At 41.2% G+C, this 18,700-nt stretch overlaps 3 protein-coding genes across 4 annotated transcripts in view; 1 reads left to right on the top strand and 2 right to left on the bottom strand.

The window, feature by feature from the left end:
* Positions 1 to 348: 348 nt before the first annotated feature.
* On the bottom strand, positions 349 to 8,889 carry stip1 (stress-induced phosphoprotein 1). Of its 2 annotated transcripts, none has more exons than XM_030438720.1 (14): positions 8,352 to 8,381; positions 6,292 to 6,501; positions 6,053 to 6,194; positions 5,547 to 5,688; positions 5,165 to 5,330; positions 4,942 to 5,068; positions 4,247 to 4,349; positions 3,813 to 3,933; positions 3,618 to 3,714; positions 3,401 to 3,525; positions 3,240 to 3,276; positions 3,027 to 3,130; positions 1,658 to 1,830; positions 349 to 1,562 (listed from the first exon to the last, which is right to left on the bottom strand). In XM_030438720.1, exons 1-14 carry the CDS (start codon positions 8,364 to 8,366, stop codon positions 1,490 to 1,492), a joined length of 1,635 nt encoding a protein of 544 aa, XP_030294580.1. In that variant the 5' UTR covers positions 8,367 to 8,381; the 3' UTR covers positions 349 to 1,489. The 2 variants fall into 2 exon arrangements, with proteins under 2 accessions (XP_030294580.1, XP_030294582.1); XM_030438722.1 differs by lacking the exon at positions 8,352 to 8,381 and adding an exon at positions 8,732 to 8,889 and having other exon boundaries at positions 1,490 to 1,562.
* A 2,078-nt stretch (positions 8,890 to 10,967) lies between these two features.
* spata22 (spermatogenesis associated 22) lies at positions 10,968 to 14,480 on the top strand. The gene is made up of 7 exons (XM_030436986.1): positions 10,968 to 11,395; positions 12,077 to 12,214; positions 12,451 to 12,640; positions 12,754 to 13,105; positions 13,206 to 13,326; positions 13,412 to 13,509; positions 13,972 to 14,480. Exons 1-7 carry the CDS (start codon positions 11,329 to 11,331, stop codon positions 14,161 to 14,163), a joined length of 1,158 nt encoding a protein of 385 aa, XP_030292846.1. The 5' UTR covers positions 10,968 to 11,328; the 3' UTR covers positions 14,164 to 14,480.
* Positions 14,481 to 14,504: 24 nt separating this feature from the next.
* Positions 14,505 to 18,700, bottom strand: part of lhfpl7 (LHFPL tetraspan subfamily member 7) — a 108,275-nt gene continuing 104,079 nt past the window's right edge. Inside the window, exon 3 of the mRNA XM_030436999.1 lies at positions 14,505 to 17,038. Coding sequence (XP_030292859.1) covers positions 16,812 to 17,038 — 227 coding nt within the window. The 3' untranslated portion in view covers positions 14,505 to 16,811. The remainder of the gene's footprint in view (positions 17,039 to 18,700) is intronic.

Below are 18,700 nucleotides of genomic sequence, written 5' to 3'. Positions count from 1 at the left end.
TACATAGGCATACGCTTCTTCAACATATAAAATTGTATAATATAAAAATCTGAATGTCCAAATTAAATATGTCGTCTAGGGCAACACATCTATCAACAGTTGTGCCTCAGAGACTTACACATTTATTAAGACTTGCAGCATTATGTGCCTGTATATTTACACTTATCAGAGTTTGTCTTATTTTTGTTATAAACCTTTCTGACACAAGGGGATACTGTACATTCACATGCCATTCAGTCTGGAGATATTTTCCGTAATATACTTCTAATGTTGAAGACAGTATTTTACTCTGTTTAACACATTAACACAGACAAGCATGAATATGTACACATTTGTATGCAGAATCTCTCAATTTTACCCCAATTTTATTGGTGCGCTTTTAAAATCTTTGTGTAAGAAGAGTGTCTATTACTGCATTGAGTCTGTATCTATATTGTTGTCCATTGCTGGACCGAAAGTCCCCACAGACCCTTAAAATACATCAGATTTCTTCTCATCACATGGGTAAATTGTCATACTGGCTGTATCTTGAACACTTAAAAAAAAAACTAATTCTAAACTAAACTGCACTATTTCTGCAACACACATTCGATACGTTTCTATACAGAATAGAGGAGAGAAAGGGTTTATTTTGATACCTAAACAAAAGTCCTGCACCAAAGCTAGCTTGAGTTATAGTTACAAATAGCACGTCACTACAGGGCGAGTTGTCTCGGTGCTTTAAGGGCAAAACATTATTTAGCTGCTCGACCCATAAAAAATAGGATGCACACACGCCTAACCTGAGACATTTCTGCTCTCACGGGTTGGACATGCTTTTGTATCAGCTTCTTAAACAAATGCTTTTGGATGAGAACAAAAATACCCAACATTTACAATTTGCACCTGACTGGCTGGTAGATAGGACGGATTCAGCTTTCCACCTGAGGTGTGGGAGATGACCAAATGAGAGTAAGCACTGAGTAAGACAGACTAGACAGCTCAACTTTAAAGCACCAAGTTTAGTCAAGCCTTAAAGAAGACAACATGTTGAACAAGGCTGACAACTTCAATTTCTGATCTACAGTACATTACAATCTTGACTTTTCGTGGAGAAATTCTTCTATCTTATAGGAGACATATAAGTATATGTGAATTGCTTTTGGTTGGATTCCCCCTTTAAAACACTGAGCGTGCTGGTGCACTGAACTGTGCTGTTTATTTGAAGATGTATTTCAGCATCTGTACACATGAATCCAGTTTTTCAGATGATTTTTTCTGGAGTCCTGACATTGTGATGACACACAAGATGCTTTGTTAAATACAATGTAAAAGTTGTGAAACTGATTTTTAAAAAAACAGAACATACACACAAAGTCTCAGTGAGACTAAGGACAATATAATTTTGAATTTGAAGGCAAGAAAAGAGAATGTAATATTTTGGAGGGAATTTGCACATTGTTCCACTGTTGTCTTGGAGTTTCCTCACACATCTGGATCTTGGTTGTTGTCAGCGAATGGCTATCAGTCCAACATCAATGAGTTTCTGAATCTTCTGAGCAATAACTGGATTCTTTAAGTGGCTGAGGATCAAACAGAAAAATAACCATTAATTATCGTTATCAATCATTAAATTCTTCTCCCAGAGAGAGAGTGACGATGAAGTGGGCCGACTTACTCGCTGAGCGCCTGAGGGTCCTTCTGCATTTGCTCGAGGATCATGCGCATGGCTGGGTCACTCATAATCTGCTGCACCTCGGGATCGGACATTGCCCTTTTCTTCACTTCCTCAGGAGTGTCATTCCTCGTGGCCTGGCTGACCATACAGCGCTGCAGGCCTTCTGTGGCCTCCTAAAGATGGAGAAGACAAATAATGAAAAGGAAAATTAAGTCCTAGAACACCAACAACACTGACTATTCAAAAAGGTCACACTTTTATCAAACATATTGGTTTGTTTTACAGATTTTGGTGCTCAGTATTTTCAGTATACAAATATTTCTTTTGCTGTTGTAGCACAAATATGGTCGTATGTGTATGAAGTTAGCCAGAAAGAACCAGTTAATAAAGATGATCTACTTTATTGATAAAAATCTGTTTACAAGGTGCCTCAGCAAAATGTCAGCTCTGTGATCCAAACATTTAAACTAAATTTTAACTACTGTCGTTTCCCCAACAGTATGCCTATCAGGCCGTATATGCCGTTTACAGACCAACAGAGGAACAAGCATCGGAAATAAATCCTTTATTGCTTTTAAAAGGAGCTCAGATTTGGATATAATTATCTCTAATATCTTCCATTTGTAGATGATTGTTCGTTTTGAGGGTAACGGCAGCCTCAGTGTCCAATCAAATGCAGTCATTATAACCACGTCAAGTTACACAAACAAAATCTAAGAAGAAGAATGCAAAAGAAATGTATCAAATCTAGAAAAGCACAACCGTAGTTGACAGTAAGGGTGGTTGATGTAACGGTTTTGTCACCATCACCAGCGAAACTACAACATGAATGTGTTTCAGCAAGTTTAAAAATAATGTGCCATATTATGCCTGATGATAGAGGGCTAAGATGTACTCATACAACCAGAGTTAAACCCAGTAACTAAGATTTGTCTCGCTTATGCAGACCTTGGTAACAGAAACATGTAGAGGGTAAAGACAAAGCACGCCAATTTCTCCATTGTTTTTTTACAAGAATCAACACAAACGTCTTATTCTATTCTCTACACTCTATTGGATTAACTGTATGAAAACATCTAGAAACCTTTAAGGCTGTGCGTGCTGATCATTTTACTCCAGCCTGCTTTCTCAACAAGGGCCAGCAATGTAAAAAGCAGTATGTACTTTAAAACTCAACGTAGCATGGATTGATCATTTACTAGATTAAATACTGAACCTGGAACAGTTGATTCTAACTGGAATTTGTAATATAATGTAAACACTCGCATTCCTCCACACCTTACTAAAGTCTTTAATATATTAAAAGTGTTCAAGGCCTTGAAACGTCATGATATTTCTGATTTTCTTGTGTAGTAAACCTGTAACATACCTTTGAAGTAGAGTCGAGCTCCAGCGCCTTCTGGTACGCATCCATAGCTTTTGAAAAATCTTTCATGGCCTCCAGGGCAGCTCCTTTACGCGTGTAGCCTTTAACTGTGGACAGATTCATTTAAATTAGATGTAAAATCAAGACCACTACTAAAGTTTGTCAATAACAAATACATTTCAATTTAAAAATAATAAATGAAAAGTTCCAACTTACTGAAGGAGGGCTCAAGTGTGATGCACTCTTCACAGTCCTGTGAAGGAAAACACAAAGAAAAGATTATAATTTTTAAAAGGCAATACAACTAAATAAAAGAGTCACTTGTTTTTGTCCAGTAAACTGACTCACAGAAATACAGTAATAAGGACGTATTGTACCTTCAGAGCAAGTTGAAACTCCAACAGCTTTGTGTAGCAGGCAGCTCTGTTACTGAAGAGTTTAGCATCTTTGGGGTTTCTTTTGATGGCCTCGCTGTAATGTCTCATGGCTAAGGGGTAGTCTCCTGTGGGACGGAAAAGACGAGATTATCCTCATACAAGTTCACAAAAGATGACTCCAATAACAATAATCAAGCACTCCACGTTTTGTGCGTACCTTTCTGGAAGGCGTCGTTGCCCTTGTTCTTCTCTTCCAAGGCTAATTCGGGGTTGATGTAGGCGATTTTCTCCTGCTCCTTCAATATCTTCTCTGCCTGTGGAATCAAGTAAAGTATCGATGCTATAAATGAAGACGCCGCTTCTGTTTTTAAAAAGTTAAAATCATTAAGAAAAAAAAGCTGCTGCACTCCACCTGTTGACACTTCTTCAGAACGTCGGGAGTACGGTGCTCTGTCAAACTCTTGTTGAAGTACTGAACTGCGTATTTGTAGTTCTCCTGCTTGAAGTACGAGTTGCCAATCCTCGCCAAGGCTCTGTGAAAAGAGCAGGACGAAGACAAACATGTCGTCACATTACAATGAAAATGACAGGCAGGGAATTTGGGTTCTTATTCAACATCCCTGTGTTTGGGAAGTAATAGCGCAACACTGCCACCAGGTGGTTCCTGTATAACACAATTTCTCCTGTCTGTTTTCATCCAGAAAAAAAATATTTTGTGGCCTTAAAATGCAGAAAATATCAGTTCTATCCTCTAGATTGAGGAGAGGACTGTGAGTAGATTCACTCGAGTAAAGACATGAACGAATGAATGAATGAATGAATGTAAATACTTCTTATCAAACTCACTTTGCTATTTGTCTGTAGTCTTCCCGGTTTTCTCTGCCAACATCGATGGCCTTCTCACACAGCTCTCGGCATTTCTCCAAATCTCCCTTCTCGAAGTACACAGCTGCAGGGGCGACACAACGCAGTTCACATTTTCAAGTAGAGATTCAAAGTCATAATCATGTCAGTGTTCATCTCTGAATGAACCGAGTTGAACTGGAACACAAACGAAAACTTTGATACTGTACAAATCAACACAACGCATGCAGAGTGAATGTGCAGTAAGGTGCGTCTTTAAAGCAGCTACACCTGCAGTGCGTGTATAGTTCAGGTCAAAACAAGAGATCTGTTTTTGTGCGACTGTGTTGAAGCTACTAAGCAATGATCCCTCTGATCACTTATCCTTTTTTTTCCTTTCTCCATTTACTCCTAATCATTTCCTTGTCATCAGTCTGCTATTTTAGTCTCTGTCAGCTATTTTCAAATGGCGCAGGTGAGAGAAAACAATAAATGATAGTCAAGTGGAACTCAAATCCAAACCAGCTGTAGTCATTTACTGTATATAGACACGTTATGATCTACTCTAACCAATCTCAACCATGATTGATTCTATATTTGAGAAATTCTGGATTATCTTTTTTTTTAATCACTTTACGGGTAAACCAGATGAAATGTGTCAGTCTGGCATCTCTTTTCCAACACGTGACGATGCATACCTGCTTGATTAGATATATACGTCATGTTGGTGGGATCATGTTTGACTGCTTCTTCATAATGTTTCAGTGCTGCTTCAAAGTCCTTATTCTTATACGCAGTGTTCCCCAGTTCTTTTTCCTTCAAGGCCTGTTGGGAAATAAATGGGGAATAAGAGGATTAAAAAAACTTAATCTGACCAAATGGCTGAGGACTCATTGGAAGAGAAACGCAAGATGAACTGACCTTTCTCTTGTTTTCTGGAAGGTCTTCCTCTTTGGGAGGAGGTGGCTGAGTCTCTTTGGGTTTGGGGGGAGGAGGGGGAGTGGGCTCCTCTTCTTCTTCCATCTCGGAGAGGTTCAGTCCCAGCAGCACAGACAGTGTGGTCATCACTCTTGGGTCCTGCAGCTTCCTGTGAAAACAGATAAACAAATGCATTTCTAACGCCACAGTACTCGGCACTACAGCACGCTTTCCAAATTAACTTTACAATCTTGGATCTGATTTATTTATGTTTTGGTTTTGGCCCTTTTTCACTGTCATGCATGCATTATTAATCCTGCCAAAAGACATAAATTCTTTGTCTTACATCAGGGCATGTTATCAGCACTTATGAAAATATACATACGTGCCAAGCTCTGAGGGTTTGTTCCTGAGCTGCTCCAGCAGTTCTCTGTAGCCGGGATCTGACAACAGCTCACGGGTCCGAGAGTCACTCTCCAGCTTCTGATACAAGTTGGGCATGGCGAAGGGGTTCATCATTGATTTCTCTGATGAAACAAACAAAACAACATTTTCGTTAGCGTCATTTCTGTGGTCACAAACAAACATTCAGGAGGCCCACCCATCATGCACTGCTCTAGGATTAAATTCATCAGCGCTTTCTCCTCTCTAACCTGAACTACTTGCGCATTGTCAAGATGAATCACAACACTCAAAACCCAAGTGGGCTGCCTACTCTCCTTTTGAAAACTTGAGCACTCACAATGTGAGTTTACTTTAGTGATCCTGTCAGCATCCATGTCTAAATCCTCTCCACTCGTGTAGGAGGGAAAAGTGACTCACACTATAGTCACATTGTAATTCAACATTTTCTGTAGGATAAAAAGACATCATAATGTGCACAGTATGTACCTGCAAGTCGAGCCTCAATGTTCTGTAATCCTTCCTTTAGCTGCTGATTACTGGGCTCTTGCCGGAGTCCCTCGTGGTAAGTTGTTTTAGCGTCCTCCAATCGGCCAAGAAACTCCAAAGCTGCAGCTTTGCGGGAGTAACCCTGATTGATCAAAATTGACAGAGTGTAAATGACCCTCTCAATCGGAATCCCTATATATCTGGTCAACAGATTAACAGCAGAACAAATGATGTCTCACCTTGCCCCAGTCAGGCTTGATCTTGATGGTCTGACATGCATCCTGGAGGGCATTCTCATAGTTGCCTTTCTTGGCGTAGGCAGCAGAGCGGTTGCTGAACAGGACGTGGTTTGAAGGGTCAAGGGCCAAAGCTTCGGTGTAGCAGCGTACAGCCTCGTCGATGTTCCCCGCACTCAGCGCCTTGTTACCCTGGTCTTTCAATGCTGAAACCTGCGAGCCAGGAAGAGACAATCAAATTAAGCATTAAGAGAAACATTCCCAATACTGCAGCTCTCCTGCTCCAACTTCTATAACACAATCCCCAATATAGATCTGAGTACTGAACAGACATCTTACACAGCTGCCCCTGACAGAACTACTTAGCTCAACCACTCAGCTGTTCATGTCCGACAGGTGCAGCAGTGGTGCAGACACAGAGATGCGGTTATTTTGTTAAAGCACATTCACAGTCTTCCACTGCAATCTATTCTGTAAGACTGGTGGTTAGTTTACAGCCTCACAGGAAGATGGTTCAGGCTTGCCGAGGGAAAGCATAATGACGATGCTACCAGGGCTGTAGAGAATGAAAAAGTGTGCACAGAGTGCACAGATTGTTTTCAAACACCACTTCTCCCTTGTTGGTCGACTGTTGTGGTTTGAGAAGTTATCAGGCTGCACATTTACACTACGAGCCAGAATCAAGTCAACACTGAGCAGAGAGCAAGTTCCCCTCTGCTCTCCATCCCTTCTGGCTTCATATGAAAGCCAATGTGATGACACTAAATGTGCACCAACAATCATCCTGGGCTAAGAACAAGGTCTGTTGACTGGTGTGGCTTTCACTCCACAGACATCTAAAAGGCAGAAAAGAGCAATTCCCTGCAAAACTATATACTGACGTGAATGACTAGTACAAGTAAAATAAAAGTTAATGTTCCTCGTACAAGTATCAGTTGCAACTCTGACAGATTATAAATTGGTGACAATAAACAATATGGTCCAGAGCCTTGTGAGCAGCTTCCCACTTAGAAAACCAGGGTTGTATGTCAATAACATCATGGAAACACACAAAAGAATATGTAATAGTTGTATGACGAGTATTAATCATAGTGGGGCGTGGTGGTTGTTGTTGATGAGGATGATGTGCTCTTTTGCAGCAGGGAATCCAAGCATACCTCTTTCAGCCATAAAGAATGAAACACACAGACACACTGTCAGGAATTTAAATGGAGCCTGTCTTGACATTGAAGTCTCTGTGATGGCGACACTGCAGGTGTGTTACACAAAAGTCTTCAAATTCCTTTGTGACCAGAAATTGAAAATGTTAAAAAAAATAACCAAAGCGATGCACTGAGGCAGTGGAAAGTGTTACATAGTCTTGAGTTACTGAATAAAAGACGATGTAAACATGTGTAACTCATCAGACCAGGTGCACACATACACACACAAACTTTAGCTTGGTAGGTTTAGTGGAGCTGCCAGGTGAGTTAGGTTGACTGATCGGAGTAGGTGAAATTAATATTAGTATTATTCTTTTTTTTTAATGTATCTTATCAAAGCTAACAAATCATTTTAAATATCTGAGTTGCAGCTCGGTGACGACACAGACTGCGGCTGTAGCCATGACAGCGGCACCGTGTGCATCTAGAAAGATCCTCCGGTGTGAGTGCGCTGCTGAGGCCGAACCTAAAATACTCCTGCAGCATGTGCTTCACGCCGACTGTCGCACTTCCAAGCATGTCGATCTCCCGATACAACATTATAGTGTCTAGAAATCGATTTGCGGCTTTACTACAGCTTTTTTTTCTTTGTCCCTCACCTTATAAATGACTGCGTTCACACTGTGAGCTAATGTTAACTTAGCTGTTGAACGGCGATATGCTAATTTAGGAGTTTCTTCAGGGGGAATCTTACCGGTGATTTTGCGAAGGGTTTGCAAGCTGCTCGGATACTCTGATCCACTAACAAGAGCTGCAGTGATTACAAACATTACCGTGATATTTTCAATGACAAAGCAACTGTGACATAATTAACGCAAAGTCATGAAATGTTACGTTAGCTTAACATTTAGGTTAGCTAACCTTGTGGTGAGCCATCAGCCTCAATCCGGCACGAATGAACAACCAGTTAACCTAGATAAATTTGCACTTTTCTGTAAATATTAATTAGCTAAACTCCACATTGGCTTTGTTAGAATGCCTTGTGTTGGCTCACAGTCTGACATCAGCAGCCGGACAGCTACAACACATTACTACCGGATTGATGCTAAACTGACAAGCTAGCTAACGTTAGCTTTTAGCAAACAGTCAGGTCTCAGGGTAAAGACTAGCTTAACTGCGATAACCTGTAAATTATTATCAAAAGAGACTTTTAATTAGAGTAACCCAGAGATACGCAGCAATATTTATTAACCGCGTAGGTGTCAGGATAATTAGTATGAAGACAGTTGCAGGACACTCACTTTCTCCATGGTGCAAGCATGAGGTTCCTTCCAGAAACTACTGCGGACTAGCGCCTCCCACTGAACAATACGCAGGTTGCCAGTTTGTGATGTAGAAATCCCGTAATCAGCGTGCAGATTTGCGTGCTTGCAAGTGAGGCTTTTTTTCTGTGGGGGAGCAATTTATATCCCCACGAGCTGAAACTTCCAGAAGAGGACCGACAAACCCAGGAAGTGTTACCAGATGAGTCACACTGCCCAAACTGTGCAGATCTGACTGATAATAAGTCTAATTATCACATTTAGGTCAATCATCAAGTCTCTCATGATCAACCTGAGAGTGATAATTATTCAAAGTTATCATTAATTATTAAGACACAACCACGAATAATCTCTTAAAGGGGGCACTATGTTTGTTTTGGAGAAGAAATTTAAACTCAGAATTTCAATATTAACAATATCAATGAGGTAATACTACAAACTCAGAAGTACTTTTTGAATAAACAAGCTGTTATCGGAGGAAAATAAGGTCCTCTGAACAGTGTTTGAAGCTAATAAGGTGGCAGGGTCCGCCAAGATAGATAGATAGATAGATAGATAACTTTATTAATCCTAGATGGGAAATTAGGCCCATAATTAGGCCCATAATGAGGCCCATAATGAGTCCTACAGTATAATAGGTTGAAAAGAAGACAAGTGGACCGCTTTGATAACCCAGGGCCTACATTACCCACAATGCAATCATAACTCAGTACCTGAATATTTGGTTTTGGACTCCAGAGCCGAGAAGAAAGATATTCAGAGGGTACCGAGGGTTTTGATTCTCATCTTGAATAAAGTCAACAACACAAACTGTTTGCTGATCTGTACAGTTGTTCATCAGAGTCCGAGGTTGTCGTGGAAGACATCCTGAATAGACCATTCATGCTGCTGTTGCCATGGATGCAAAGACCGAGGAAACACAAGACAGAGAAGCCGTGTGTGTGTCAGGATCAAAGAGACTCTCAGCGAGGATGTGATGCAGACTCGCCGAGGCCGAGAGAAGCCCCAGGCTGTGTGCCAAGCGAAGGGCAGAGCCGTGAGGTGTGTAGCCTTTGCCCTCGTCTGTCTTCCATCTCCATCTCCATCCAATCCCAGGAGGAGCCAAATGGACCTTAACACACATGTGCGCAAGAGCATTGCAGCCAAACCAGAGCTGTATCAGATGAGATGAAGCTTACAGCGTGTTCCTGTCTCCTCTACAGATTTTTGTACACTCAAGTTATTTCTTGTGGCTCGGAGGATCCCATCAGGGACGAGCGAGAGGACTGACATATGTATCCGGAACTGAAATGAAAAAGTGGTGTTGGCCTGCTCTCTATCTCAATCTGTTCTCCCTTCTCCATTTCAAGAGGACAATGTCATCACACCAATATACACAAACACACACTTTCACTTCCCTTTCTGTCTTTTTGTCAAACTCATCCATTGCATTGAGATGACAGTTACAACTTTTACAAGCCTGGTCTTGTTTTTGCAGGTTCATCAATATCCCTCTTTCACTGTCATAAAATGGTCTTGACAATATTTTTTCTATGTGACAAATGCAGCTTATGTTTGATCCTTGGACAAATCACTAGGCGTCAACTTATTTTACCTTTGTTTTCACGTTAACAATTGCATTTCATATTTTAGAATGCTATATAATTTGACTTTATAATCGCCAGTTTGGGTAAATAACCAGTTGGCTCCATGAGTTTTTTCTCCATGCAAGAATGGACATGAACAGTTGGTCTCTGATTATACTTTCCAGTCTAAAGTGTGACCAATAAAGTCAAAATCATAATACAAGATGTGGATGGTTAGGCAATCGGTCAAAAACAGGATTCAAGTCCTGTAGTCATGTAAGATAAAATATCCTTATTTAATGTAAGTTATGTGTTCTCCATAATGATGATGTCCAAATATTAGCCTACTGCTGAAGTTGCATTTTTTCCCCCAGTTATCTCAAACCAAATCGAAAAAGATGAAAAGTTGAGCCAAAAGTTATGTCAACATGGTGGTGAGAATGTTCCCAAAATTGTTCTACTAACAAGCGCAGTGAGTCACACACAAAAAAAAAATAGCCTACTGTTGTCTTTTTTTTTTTTGACCCAAATATTTGAAGGTTGGACCTCCGAGCTCTCCAGGGGGTACCTGAAAGCAACATCCGTCACCAAACCGATTTGGCGCGCGTCGCTTTCCAAGGTTCTGAACAGAACTGTTGGAAATTTTCACCAACAAAAAGCGACTTTGTGATGACTTAATGTACAGTTTCAGTTCAGTTCAGTTACAAGTGTTAGCTGTATTTCAAAGCCAATGTTACCTACCGAGCTTGATGCCATGTCTGAATATTTAACGCTAGTTTTTAAGCTAACCTAGTGAGCTAATTTGCTGTTAACGTGTATCTAAGCTAACAGTCAACAAACCAGTGTTAACTGGTTTAACTTGTCAGGACTTTACAGCTGAGTTAACCTACTTCTTTTCTTTTGTTCTGAAACTAGGGGGCAGCTAACACAAAGCTGAACATAAGTTACATCTCTTTTTTTTTTTTTTATTCACTGCATTTCTTCGTGTGGCTAACAGGACTAGCTAGTTGGATGAGCTGCTTTTTCTACGCAACCACAATGAGGAGACAGGAAAACCAGCCACCCAGACCAACAGCAGGTCTGTACAAAATATACATTTAACAGTCTGCACAGTGATAGTTTAATTATAATAATCAGGTGCTTTGAGTTCTACCAGGTTCAGTGATTAAATGAATTACAATGGGGCTTTGCCTGTCCTGCCATGTAATTTTATGTGTACTTTGAAGACTGTAAAATGAGATTTTCTTGGGAATATTTCAAATGTCATAAATGTCAAATTGAGTCCCCAGTTACTTAATGTTACCCCCCTTCAGTATCCAGTCTTTATAAAGAGAAAAGAGTGGATATTATTAACTCTTTAATGATGATATTATTTGCCAATGTATCTAAAATGTACAAACAATATGATGATAATTCCTTTTAGATTATGATTGTTGAGTCAAATCAAAACAAACAACTTTTTGAACAGCTTATTTATTCTATAAATGTCTTCTTTAACTTGAAATGTCAACTCTGACAATGTTGAACATTTGTAATATGTGTAACTATTTGATATTTAAACTGAAAACCAAAAAATGAACACAGACAGGTAATTTGAGTCATCATGTCTCAGGTCAAGTCAAAATCACAAGTTTACCTTCCAAGTTTCGGTCAAGTCTGAGCTCTTTGACTCAAGTTCACATCTCTGGTATGAATAGAATCATAAAGGGAGTATTTTTTTGTAATGATAATGATATGTGTCCTCCTCTGTCTCCACCAGGCTGCCTGCCTGTGCTGCTGTTCAACCAGAAGAAAAGAACCAGAGTTCCTTTGACATCTGCTCCCAGTGAGAATGAATTCTTCTCCCACAGTGAATTCATGGCGAGCACGAGCTCAGCTCCATCTCACAGCTCACCAGGTGAAGCAAGCAGTTAGACTCTTTGACCTTGTGTTTTCTTTCAGTCACTAGGTGGCAGCACACCCAAAGACAAAATGTTTCATTTTTCCATGTGACAGTTTGTCGACTAAGAGTGTCGCTGACATTTTTGGAGAGGACAGTATTGTAAAAATGTCTCCTTCTAAATAAAGATAACCATTCACTGCTACAAACAGTGAAGGCTCCTGTAAGATTATCCTCAGAGAGTCTCTCTTTAGGTGCCTATGGATGTGACCAGGACTCCGGTCCCTCCTCTGGTGCTCCACAAAGCCGCCTGTGGAACAGACAGTGCGTCCCATCGTCTACTCCGCTCCAGCAGTATGGCAGCAACAGACCTGCTCCTGGACCTGCCCCTGCAATGAGAAGCTATGCACCTATACCACATCCATACAAAGCTGAAGGCACAAGGTATGTCTATTTCTGACCATTAGTAATGTGAACCACTTTTAAAAGCCTTGCACAGATAATGTTTAAAAACCATGGACCAATGAAATTCAGTTGTATGTGGGGTTTCATTTTAGACATTACAGCAACCCAGTGAGACAACAGGTATCCAGCCCCAGTGTGAACTCCAGACAGAGTGACTATCAGGCCAGCCACATCCGTGGGAGTGCACAAAGCAAGCCAGCACCCCATACTGCGTTCTCTCAGATGGGTCAGCAGCCAATTTACAAACCACCCAATCCCTCACATCAGTATTCCCAGCAGTCCAGACCTCAGCCTGCTCCTGTCCCTCCACCCAGCAGGCCCTCTGTTCATGCAGTGCAGCCACAAAACAACTCGTGGAAGTTTACTAACAGCTTTGGGCCACAGAAACCCCCAGTTGAGGCAAACAAGAGCAGAAATCAACCTCAGACTGTGCGACAAACTCAGGTAGAGAAACGTGTATAAAATGTGTAATGATAAGTAAAGAGGTTGACATTAATAAAATATTGTTTGTGATAAGCACAGCTTTTGTATTTGTACTTGGCAGGAAACATTAACAAAGAAGCCAGCTGTTGAGAACTCACTGAGGATACTGACCGCAGTTATTGACGGCATGAGACACTGGAGCCAGTTCAAAGACAAAGTCCCATACTTATTTGAGATATTTGGTCAGTTTATTAGGAGCTGCTGTTGTCTCTGATGTGATGTTTACTGTTTAGCACATTAAATGGACAGGCTGTGCTCCTCCTTCAGCTACTCTGGACTCTGCAGTGACGGTGGGTCGCCACGGAGCCAAGAACTTCCTCATGAGAGACGGGAAGGAGGTTGTGCAGTGTGTGTTCTATGAAAATGTGAGTTCGGGAAAAATCCTCCTCTTTAGAATGTGACTTTGTTTTATCAAAGAACAGTGACAGATTTCTCACATTAACTTACCTTGACACTCCTGTGTTGTTGTTATCCAAGAATGATGAATATCAGTATTATCTTTAGTATCCATAGTTTGAATTTAGAGGCTTTCACATCTGATCAAACAACCAAAATCTGGAGGAATTACTGAATACCTTTTGATACTGGCTATAAGGTTGCTGCTCCCCCTTTTCATGAGTCCCTGAACACCTGAGAAAATGTCATTACATCTGGCAAAAACATCCATTTGGACTCAATGATAAACTGGTTAGATCTTGTTGGTCACTATGACCAACAAAACACATTTCAGCCATAAATGAAGACTGACAAAATGTTGCCAAGTATTGGCAAAACATAAAATGGCACTAAAATTTGACTTGATTTGACTTTTGCCTCTTGTCCAACAGGAGCAGGAACTGCCCCGACTCATCCGCGGTCAAGTTCATCGATGTGTTGGGAACTATGACCGCAGTACAGACGTCCTTGTGTGTGTGTCCGTCAGACCCGGCCTCCCGTCAGAGCTGAGGAACGCTCAGGAGGCTGTGAAAGCCTGCGATGCAGAGATGAGGGTGCTGGTCAAATCCATCAGTGAAGTCTGAGTGTGAGCAGGTATCTTCAGCAGCACGGGACTAATGCCAAGACGGTACACCAGTGTTTGATGAGGGTACATGAGAGCCAAGCCTCGTGCTATATAGTAATAGATGATCTGTGTTATGGCTCGAATCCTCTGTAGTTTTAGAAGCATATTTAAGACACTGCTAAAGTTTTGGACTTAAAAGGCACTGTTGACATCTTTTTTGGTTTGAAACAAAATGTACAAGTATTGAATTTAACAGCTGAATTCACTTCCATGTTCTGGCGTAGACGTTCTTGTGTTAATCTGTGAAAGAAATCTATAAAAAGTAGTTTAATTTAACGGAAAGTGAGGCCTCTCTTTTCGTAAGTTCTGAAATATTTTTTATTACAAACAAAAATTCACAGAACAGCAAACATTGTTTAGAGGTTAATTCAGGTAAAGCAAACACGATGAGGTAATATCTCAAAATATATCTTTGAAAAACGGGGCAGTTAAGAATAACGTGATATCAAGTACAGTTAGTTTATTTACAGTCGAACATCACAATGGAAAAAAACAATAATTCTACTCTACCAAAACAGTTTCACCAGTGCTGAGACTTTACACACAATGGTTCAACAAATCGGGGAATAAGTCCAGTGCAGACACGCTAGTCATTCCCACAGTCAAGCACAGTATGAGGTCCAATACAATACCAACATTTCTCTCCTGACTTTCTTTCAAATATGGCAACATAATCACAGTAATTTTTCTTAATGTCAGGACATGTCATTTGGGAACCCAAATTTGGGGAATATTTAAAGATTAACCCATTAGCAAACTCATTATTTAACACTTACACGCACATAAACACCCACTAGAAAAGGGAGTCTAGCTTGATGAAATTGGCAGTGTACAGGGACAGTTAAGTGGAGAAGTAGACATTTTGTCCTTGGAACATGACAGGAATGGTGCCAGCGTCTAAAAGGAGAAGTGGGTTTGACGGAAAACACAGCAACACATTAGCTTATTGGAGGAGCTAATTATTTTAAGCCACGTCTTACTCATAATGTGAATAATGTGTCGGCTCAGCACAGATAACCAAAGGCAAAGTTCAATTTATACAGCTCGCTCCTCTGCCACTCAATTTCTAAATCACATAAGACAAGGATGCCAGGAATTAATCTGTTAGCTGCATGTCACAACCTTTTAATGTCGCAATTCAAGCTACCTCTTCTAGATAATTGGCAAAAATGTCTCAGGGCGTAATTGAACACAAGTACACTGCTTTTTCTCTTTTTCCTTCTCTCTGCTATTACCGCCACGGATTAGAGGACGACATCTTTCTTATCCCCCAGAAACATTTTCTCAAGTTAATGAGATCATACTGCATCGAGTACAGGAGAGACTCTTTACCTCTGAGAGGAAAAAAATATAAGAGAAGGAAAAACACGTCACACAACAGGATCCACAGTTTTTCAGCAGAAAAAGATGATAACCTGATAATCGTATTAAACACTTGTCTTGGTTATGTTAAAAGGCACAAGTTGGTCTGATCACATTTAAAATCTAGATCAATTGTTCTACCATTAACAAAGCCCATCTGATCATGCATTTTTGACAAAATTCCTACGTCTCCCTGCCTTTTGGCAATTATTTTTTTTTCCTGAATTAGAGTGTTTAGTATTGTGTGTTGTAGACAGAAAACAACTGCTCATGTTCAACAAGCGAGTTACATTACACAAACAATTCTGGGGAAAAGGTTAACAAAAGGATGCTGTATCCCAACGTAAAATCTTCAACAACCACTACTTATAATTAAGATTCACTTCCTTGTTATGAGAAGAGATTTCCACGTGTCCTCTCGGCAGGTCTGATGCTGTGTCTACTGTTCTTTTTTCTTTGTGACAGTTACTAAACGTACTGTCATTGAAAGCTCTTCTCAACTCCCACTGGTTGGTTCTGGCTGGTCGGGCAGAAAAATGTCTGAAGAGCAAGAAGTGTCCGAGTTCTCTTGTCATTGTTTTATTCTGAAACCTCAGACATCAGCTCTGGTGAGTCCAGACCATATGTACAGTCCAAACGCTTCAGCACAAAACATCGTCACGAGATACAACTCCATCCATTGATCCATCGATATCCTCGGCGGTTGAAAGTACCTCTGTCGCTGAGCTAAATGTTCTTCAGAACCTCTTGATTGGACGAGTCGTACTGCCACCTAACCTCATGCTTCCACTCTCTTTATGCAGCCAATTAAACAACCAGTCTGTTTTGGAATGTAATACATGTTGACTTGTTACCCACAAATGAAAAGAAGGAAAAAAACACTTAAAGTTTTAGCAAGTACTTGTTACGTTTGTTTTTAATTTCTTTAATCTTAATCTGCATCATCTTCAGCTAACAAGACGAAAACATTTATGTCGAACTGCAGAAAACTGTTAGATTCGAGGGTAAAATGATAACCACAGAGTTATATTTAAAACGTAAAACATTCCATTTAAATTAAATGAATTTTGAATAATTACATAACAGATGCAGGAAGACAGTGTTTGTTGAGTGTCAGCTTCAGTTGTCACTGAGTGGGGCTTCCCAAACAGCATCGCCTTCAAAGACGGGATGCGGGCGTCTCTCCATGACGTCGAGCCCACGTTAGAGAGAGTGGTCAGGAGGGGAAAAACATTTTTCACAACACTATAACAGCGTGGGTAAAGGGGTGGGGGACAGCTGCTCCTTTGGTGCATATTTGGCAAAAAAGGGCAAAAAGACAGTGAGCATGACTCCAACGATAGCCAGCATGTAGCCCCAGCCGATCTGACACTCGCCAGCATAGTAGATGTCAGAGTCCCCGCAGAAGGACCTGACCAGTGAAGAGTTGAGGCCGAAGGGGTAGACCAGCAGTCCAGCAGCCATGATGAACACTGCAGAGGAGACAGGGCGGAATGGGTTAGACTGCGAACATGACATCACCATGCATGTAGGATCTTTCAAGATAAAAACGTCAAAGTCAGCACCAACAGAAGCTCCTCTCTCCCACAGAAACTCTGCTCCTGAAACGCCTCGTCTGTCGTGGCGCCTTCACACATCACACTATGTCACCGTGTCACACATTTATGCATGATTTATGCCGAGCGGTCAGTTTGGCATTTAACACTTGATTTAGCAGAGCTGCTCTGTTGTTGTTAGCAGTGCAGGGTCAGACGTGTGTGAGCTGGATTTATATCTGGACTGGTGTTTGGCAGCTGAAGGCCACTTGGGGGCAGTAGAGGTCTGGCAGAGATCAGTCTGAGAGTTAAGGGAGTAACTAAAATACATCATCAGTGCTGAAGTAGCTCTTTTTGCACAAAGACTTATGATGTGTTATATATGTAAAAATAAATCATGACCTTGATTGTTTTATCAGTCAAACATCGGCAGAACAGAGCTTTTAATGTATAGAACAACAAAAGCTCTGTTTACCTTATACTGCTCAAAACCTTATACTGCAAAAATGATCCACATCTCCTTAAACCCCTTTGCACTGCTCATTTTAAAACTCCTGGGTGTCATAAAGAAGCCCCCCCCCCTCCCTTTCTCTTCTGCTGCGATCAGCTTTCTCAGACGCTGTCCTCAGCGCCCATGCAGCCCGAGAGCGCCTTGCTTTTACAAATTGAGTCAAGTCTCCCAGCCTCTGCTGCCAAGCAGTTATCGACTGCGCTACAGGCTATCATTGCTGCTCTTAGTCATTCTGAGTGCTGGCTGGATTTCCATTACAATGCCAGGTGTCATAGTTGTTTTAGCTTTGGAGAGCTGGGGTGAGTGGAAAAGCCTGGACTTGTGATAGTGAGTAGCCCCCTAGAAAATACAACAAACATATCTTTTATTGCGCTGTATTGATTTTGAGGGGATGTCTGTTTTCCTACTTTCAAGGGCAGCGGCTTCATGGTCAGGGCGAAACAGTGCTCATGTGAGAGCTACAATGCAGCCGCTGTACGAGTATCAAATCGATGGTTTGTGTGGGCAGTGAAGGGTTGTAAACAGGGATGAGGAGGTTGCACTGATGTTCTAGTTGCTCACTTGGGACTTTGGGAGTGACTGTTAGGGAGAGAGAAGCTGAATGATGGTCTGAACGGGTGAAGGATAGTTTTCTCTTGAGCACGGTTTGTCGAGCCTGCCGTTAGTGTCTCTCCATGGAGTTCACTGAGCTCCTGCCTCCCAATCCTTTACCTCGCCCTCCCAGCTCTCAGAGTGGCCCCATGTTTTATCTGCAAGGTTCCAGCGCCTCAAAGCTCACTGCCTAATGACACTTTAATGACCTTCTTTATCAAACTATCGCTGGCTTTTGTGATAGACACACAAAGACGCAGGCATGCACTTACAAGGCCACTTCCCTCTGACTCTGGAGTAAAAATATTTGAAACAGACTTGGACACAAAAACTAGAGCGAATAAATTATGAACAACACAGCATAACCTCCGAAGAATCAATACAGGAAAGAAATCTGGGCAACAGTCTCTAACGAGTGTCAGGTAAGCAGAGCGGGGGCTGGATTTTATCAATCAGACCAGGACGGTATGCAGGCCGGGTGTCTGGATCAGATAAGC

Source organism: Sparus aurata, chromosome 13 (assembly GCF_900880675.1).
Source record: "Sparus aurata chromosome 13, fSpaAur1.1, whole genome shotgun sequence".
Classification (NCBI taxonomy): Eukaryota; Metazoa; Chordata; class Actinopteri; order Spariformes; family Sparidae; genus Sparus; species Sparus aurata.
This window is presented reverse-complemented; position numbering and strand designations above follow the sequence as displayed.

Coding starts and splice junctions, on each gene's coding strand:
- stip1 (XM_030438720.1), bottom strand. Junction 6,195..6,291: donor TCAAGCCTGACTGGGGCAAG/GTGAGACATCAT, acceptor TTGATCAATCAG/GGTTACTCCCGCAAAGCTGC. Junction 3,131..3,239: donor CACACTTGAGCCCTCCTTCA/GTAAGTTGGAAC, acceptor ATCTGTCCACAG/TTAAAGGCTACACGCGTAAA.
- spata22 (XM_030436986.1), top strand. CDS start 11,329: ATGAGCTGCTTTTTCTACGCAACCACAATGAGGAGACAGGAAAACCAG. Junction 12,215..12,450: donor TCCATCTCACAGCTCACCAG/GTGAAGCAAGCA, acceptor GTCTCTCTTTAG/GTGCCTATGGATGTGACCAG. Junction 12,641..12,753: donor TACAAAGCTGAAGGCACAAG/GTATGTCTATTT, acceptor GTTTCATTTTAG/ACATTACAGCAACCCAGTGA.